At 35.1% G+C, this 6,590-nt stretch overlaps 1 protein-coding gene across 3 annotated transcripts; it reads left to right on the top strand.

Moving 5' to 3' along the window:
- The first annotated feature begins 2,097 nt into the window (after positions 1–2,097).
- On the top strand, positions 2,098–5,194 carry LOC148850625 (cyclin-D3-1-like). 3 transcript variants are annotated; one of them, XM_088942436.1, is made up of 6 exons: positions 2,098–2,937; positions 3,386–3,472; positions 3,583–3,681; positions 3,788–3,989; positions 4,117–4,241; positions 4,369–5,194. In XM_088942436.1, exons 1-6 carry the CDS (start codon positions 2,611–2,613, stop codon positions 4,618–4,620), a joined length of 1,092 nt encoding a protein of 363 aa, XP_088798562.1. In that variant the 5' UTR covers positions 2,098–2,610; the 3' UTR covers positions 4,621–5,194. The 3 variants fall into 3 exon arrangements, with proteins under 3 accessions (XP_088798562.1, XP_088798563.1, XP_088798564.1); XM_088942437.1 differs by having other exon boundaries at positions 2,199–2,937; positions 3,788–3,911; XM_088942438.1 differs by lacking the exon at positions 3,386–3,472 and having other exon boundaries at positions 2,199–2,937.
- The last annotated feature ends 1,396 nt before the right edge of the window (positions 5,195–6,590 follow it).

Raw genomic sequence — 6,590 nt, 5'->3', positions numbered from 1 at the left:
TAGATAGATTGAGTTAGATCACGGGCCAATCCAAACAGCAAATATAGACTTGAGCTTGGACCCAAACTGATGTCAGAACCCAAATTTTCCAATCCAAACCAGATCAAATTTCTATTCAACCCCCATGGTGCATTGATTTACTTTCATTTTTTTAGTTACCACATCTAGTTTCAATTGAGACAGAGAAAATGTTCATTAAAAATGTGACACTGTAAAGGAGATGGGCTATATGGGTCTTGGACCATCATCCTTTTGAGTATGTTTTGGATCATGGGCCTAGAATTAAAAAAAAAACATAAGTATTTAATATATGGTATCTTGAATGTTTGAGAATATTAAAAAGGATATTTTGTTTGCAAAAATAAAAGAAATTCCCTTTATCAAAGATATTTTGTTATGATTAATTTGAAGATTAAATCATAAGACTTGTTTGGTATTATAGAAAGGCCGATAATAGGGTTGCAATGGAATTTATAAAGATTTTATCACGAGAAAAAAATTTAGCTATCTACGTTCGACAACCCTCCCGCTGTTTACAAGGCTTTTTCTACATGACACGTTAGTCCATACAAACTCCGTGCGACGATAACGGTAAGACATAGATAGTATTATGAACTGATGTGTAACATGGAGAGAGCCTATGTATATAGCACAATCTGTCGAACATGGATAGTCGAAGATTTGTCTTTATGATATATTTATTCAATTTATCTACATTAAATATTTGTTCGTTATCTATTTTTAAATAATTACAAACAACGGCATATCGAAAAAAGTTTTTCTAGATCCATTAATGCTTAAATCTGATTGCATTGCATTCATTGTGGTATTTCCGTCGACAAAGTGATAATGAAATTTTGTTAGCCTAGCTATGGTCGCAATAATTATGGGAGTGAGTTCGACAATCACATTAATCGACGTATCATCAAGGAAACTCTCTTCAATTTCTAAAAATAAATTAAGAAACTCCTTGTTCTTTTCCTTCTCTTTTCTTCTATATTCTTCTATTATTACCTGCTAATAATAATAGAATTATTGTTATTGTTATTGTTGTTGTCATCGTCCTGATTCATGTCATGTTCTCTTCTATTTTTTGTTATTAACATTTTATACATGTATAATCAAGAAAATTCTCTTCAGTTATACTTTGTGAAGGGTAAATTTAAAATTTTGTAGCCTGTTTATCAATATTGCTATTACATAAAAGATTCTATCAAAGTAGTAGAATACCTTAAATATTTCAAGTTTATATAACAGGTAACATACACAAATTATATTTCAACTATTTTACTAAGACATATCTACGAAAAAATAATTTATTAAGACAAAATAAACAAGACATAAAAATCATGAATTTGAATCCATAGAAAAACAAAAAAAAAAAAAAAACAGAAAAAGAGAAGAAAATACAAGGATGTGAAATCAAGGTCAAGGGTTGAATTTCGTATAACTGTATTCTGGACAATAGACATGATTTGGGTATACAAAAGTACGTAAGAGGAAGTCCAAAGCATCGTAATAATTGCAATTTCTGAGTGAAACGGCTACTAGTCATCTGCTGAGATTTCACATTTCAGGGCGCACGCTTCCCCATGACAAAGGAGAAAAAAACGCAAACATTGGTTGGTCGTTTCCCGTAGTTATTTTACACATTTACCCCTAATCTTTTAGGATTAAAATGCTATCAATTGACCAATACATCTTTTCCTCAGGAATTTCTCCTGGATTTGGTTAAATAAATACCCTTTTATGAAACAATTATTAAATGAACTACTAATTATCACACATTAATTCATATGAGGTAAGCTAAAGTAATTAGTTTTAGTCAATGGATTAATGAATTTGTTTAGTCCATGGGATGGGCGAGTTAGAATTATAAATATATAATTATAAAATAAATTAAAATTATTTTGAAGTTGAAAGATATATATATATATATATATATATATATATATATATATATATATATATATATTTTAATTTGTAGATAACTCAAGCACAGGGGAGATGAGTAACCTGTACTCTCACTGAATCACGTTTATGTACGGGAGATCTTGTTTTAAGTGATTAAATTATCAAATCTTTTAATTTCTCAGTGAATAATAATTCCATCAACCATCTTCTTCATCCCTAGTCATGTAAAGAAAATAATCTGCCACGAAATGAAGGCATGAACCTCAAAAAATAAGAAAAAAAATTATTACAGAAGAAAAAAAACCCAGTTATTTTTCATTAACATTTAAACATTCGGACCAATAAAAATACATATATTATTTGTCTTCTCAGTTCTCAGTCCATGCCCCTCTCCCTCAATCTCTCCTTTTACCCTAAATAGACACTCGTTTCCTACATAAGTCCCACTCTTGCAACAGTTTCCTCAAGGACCTCAATCCAGCTTTGGGCCTCGAGGCTTGCTTTTCTTACTCCCCCAACTTCTATCTTCCCATTTGGTTTTGTTTTTTCTCTGCTAGGCTTTATACCTTACATTTCTATTTGTTGCTTTTATGTTTAGGGGAAATCTCTTCTTCACTTATAATCTCTGAACAAATCTCTGTTTCTCTTCTCATTTGATGAGATTTGTGGAGGCAGAGAGGTTTCTGAGGTTCTACAATGACACCCAGATTCGACTGCTCAGCTTCCAGCCTCCTCTGTGCAGAAGACAACAATACTTTCATGTGTTTTGAAGATATTGAAGATGGGGCTGGGGATGAGTTTGGAGATGGTTGGCAGCAGCAAAACCATCGAACGAATCGTCAAAACCAGAGCTTTAGTGCAGGGGAGTTCTGGATTGGGTTCCCATTACAGAGTGAAGAGTGTCTGCGAATGATGGTTGAGAGGGAATGGCAGCATTTGCCCAGGGATGATTATTTAAACCGGTTGCGTGGTGGGGAGTTGGATTTGGGGGTTAGAAGAGAGGCCATCGATTGGATTGGGAAGGTGGGTTTTAGTTGATTGCAAATGCGATTTCTGAGTATTTTCCTAATCTCTTACCAATCAATATATATATATATATATATATATATATATATATATATATATATCGATTTTATGAGATAGTTATTCGATTTTTCCACATCTCTTTGATTGGCATTGATGCTTAAAAACGACTTGGGTATCGTTCTTAATTCCTTTTAGTCGTATTTGATGTTGATGTGTTAATACAGCCCATTCCATTCTTGTTTTCTCTCTGAAATTGAAATTTGGGTTTCTTCCGTCCTGGGTTCAGAATATTGTTTTTTTTTTTTTTTTCTCGGGGATGCCCTCTTTTCTGATTGATGCTGAAATGAAGACGATTAGTTTTTCTCCTGAAATGAATTACTTTTCGTGAACTGTATCCAGAACTCCTTATGTTGATGAATAATGCTTTTGTGTTGGTTCTTAACAGGTTCATGCCTATTACAGTTTTGGGCCTTTGAGTGCCTATTTGTCAATAAATTACTTAGATCGGTTCCTTTCAGTTTATGAGCTTCCCGTAAGTTCAGGAAATAGACCAAAAAAAGGACGTGTTTCTTTCTTCGTTAAGACATAGTTCTATTGAGGTCATTTCCTGATTGTCTCTATTCTGTTCTTTGCCATTGGTAGAGAGGTAAAGCTTGGATGATGCAGTTGTTAGCTGTAGCCTGTTTGTCTCTAGCAGCCAAAGTGGAAGAGACTGAAGTGCCTCTCTCTCTAGATTTACAGGTGAAGCAACAATCAGGTTAAACGATTTCAATTATAAAAATCATAAAGAATTGAAGGAAGATTTCTTTTTGATAACCACTGTCCTGATCTTGGGGTTTATTATCAGGTGGGGGAATCCAAATTCGTCTTTGAAGCTAGAACCATACAGAGAATGGAGCTTCTTGTGTTGAGTACCTTGAAATGGAGAATGCAAGCTGTGACTCCTTTCTCCTATATAGACTACTTCCTCCGTAAGTTTAACCATGATCAACCTCCCCCTAGTTCGTCCATCTCAAGATCCATCCAACTGATCTTAAGCACAATAAAGGGTGATCTCTCTCTCTCTCTCTCTCTAGTCTCTACACACACACAACACGGTTTCTTCTGCCTACAAGGGCGTAAAAGGTTAATTTAGTGCATGGACTGATCCAATGATGGGTTGGAATGGGGATGCAGGGCTTGACTTTTTGGATTTCAGGCCTTCTGAGATTGCTGCAGCAGTGGCAATGTCTGTATTGAGAGAAGCCAAAACAGGGGACATTGAAGGTGCTCTTTCTTGTTTCATACAGCATGTAAAAAAGGTAAAATTGGTGCTTCTTACCGCACACCCAAAAGATCATTTTGTTGTCTTAACCATGATTCATAATTTGTTGTTAACCCATTTGATTAGTTAGCTTATGAATGGGTTGCCTGTTATGGGTTTTGCAGGAGAGGGTGTTGAAATGTCTTGAACTCATTCGGGATATGTCATTGATTAGTGGTTTTGAATTTGATAAGGTTGCGAATAATTCAGTTCCATCAGTGCCCCAGAGCCCAATTGGGGTCCTAGATGCCGCATGCTTGAGCTATAAGAGTGATGATTTAACAGTTGGGTCATGTGCAAATTCTTCTCATACTAGTCCAGATACAAAGAGGAGGAAACTAAACAATCCTACATCCGAGGTGGACCTTAAGTCATGAGATTGAGAGGTCAGAGGTGGCGTTTTTGCTTCTCACCCAAATCATTTGGTTTGGTTGAATGGAAATTTTGGTGTGGTTTTTGCAGGCGCCCTCCACAAAGAGTTAGAGAAAAAGAAAAAGAGCTGGAGTTTTAGGAGGAAAAAAAAAAAAAAAAACAAGGTGAAAAAAAAAGGAGTTGAATAAAATGAGATGGAGGTTGGAGGAAAGAATCAACAGTTTTCATGCTTTTGGCATGAAAGGAAAAGTGTCAAGCTGTTTATTTACCAGAATTTTCAACTCGCCCAAGAAGATTAGTGAAGGGAGAAAATTAATAGTGCTCATCTATGCTGTTGGATAAATACAGTTTGTTGTAGTTTACATTTCCATCTCAAAAAACAAAGAAAAAAGGAAAAGAAACGAAATTTGAGGAAAGTTGGAGAAATATTTGTTGATGTTATTTGTTTTTCTTGTTTTTGAAAAATTGGAAAAATAGTCCCTTTTGGGAACAAAAATAGACAGCACCGAAACAGTAGAAGAAGAATGGAGTGGGCTTTTATTTTATAGTTAAAATATATAAAAAAAAACAGTTTTCTCATAGTTTATGTCAGCAAAATGGTGATTTCTTTTTGGTATTTTGGGTTCTCTTTCACCCTTTGTTTGACTGTGTGTCTTATTGGAGCCTGGGGGTCTGCAGCCTCTTTGGTGATAAAATAAGCGGTCTGAGTCAGAAGAAACCTTGGGAAGGCAAATAGAAACACTTGATTAACTCATTATATTAAAAATCTAAGAATCTTAAATGAAAAAAAAAAAATTGTAAGTGTGGACTGAGAAACTCAGGAGAGATGAAGGGGTCCTCTTTAGAATTTCCAGTTTGGGTTAAAAAAAATCCAATTGGACATTAATGGGGAATTATTCTCTGTTTGTCTTTTATCTACTTTTAATCCTGTTCTTTTGTGTCTTTCTTTAATATATAATCTTTGCTCTGTCACTGTGGTCTTATACATCTCCATTTTTTTATTACTTAATGAATTATTATGAGTTTATCACCAGTCTAGTTAGCTGTTTATATTAATGCAGTATATACAAGAGAAACCAATGGCTGAGCTCCAAAATATTGTAAGACAGCCAATGTGCGAGGGGTTACTGGTTAGGGGGTTTTCTTTCTGCCAAACACACTAGAGTGGTTTAATTACCTAAATGCCATCTCGTTGTTTGGTCTTAACCAATGGTGATCTCATCTCATCTCAGGATCTGGGGAAGAGGATAAGCTGGGTTTGGGTTTAGAGCACCATCTGGTTCAGCCATTCAACTCCGTAAACCCCATTTTCCCCCTGTCAAAATCGTTGCTTTTACAGAAAACTCCATTTGATTCCTTCTTTCTCTGATTCTCTATTCTAGTTTCTAAGCATTGCCAATTGAAAGAGCAAAGAAAGCAAATATTAATGCCTTGAGGTTAAGTTTGAACCCTGAGGCATCTGATTTTCGGGTCATGATTGGAGCATCAATTGGCTTTGGCGTAGTGATTTCTCAGGCAGACTGTAGTCTGCAACAATGTCCAAAAACCAACCAATAGGGTGGCCCTTTTCACCTTCATCATCGGATCTTATCTTATGCACATAAATATAAAATATAAAGTATATGGGGTAATTGGGCATGGGGTAAAGTGTCTAGGATACCAGTTCCAAGAACTAATCATATTTTAGTTATCAGTGTAACAACAGTTGTAGGGGTTCATTCATCTTTCTGGCCAGCTGAGTTGATGCCAGCTTTAGTTGTAAACCGAGGTATGTCACCTTCCTAAATATCAATTCCACAGTCAAAAGACTGAGTTCCTGTACATATTAATTATCGACTCAGTCAAACTAGCCATATTAAAATTTTCTCCTTATTGGGTTATACTTAAACAAATCGTTCTCTTTACATTATTAGTTTATTGTCTTCGCTTGATTTAGGATAATGTGGGAGTGCAGAGTCACGTGGGGGAGGACTAA

Source organism: Nelumbo lutea, chromosome 5 (genome assembly GCF_056320005.1).
Source record: "Nelumbo lutea isolate HS-2025 chromosome 5, American lotus-T2T, whole genome shotgun sequence".
Lineage (NCBI taxonomy): Eukaryota > Viridiplantae > Streptophyta > Magnoliopsida > Proteales > Nelumbonaceae > Nelumbo > Nelumbo lutea.
Note: the sequence above shows the minus strand (reverse complement) of the source record. Positions and strands in the feature narration are given on the sequence as shown.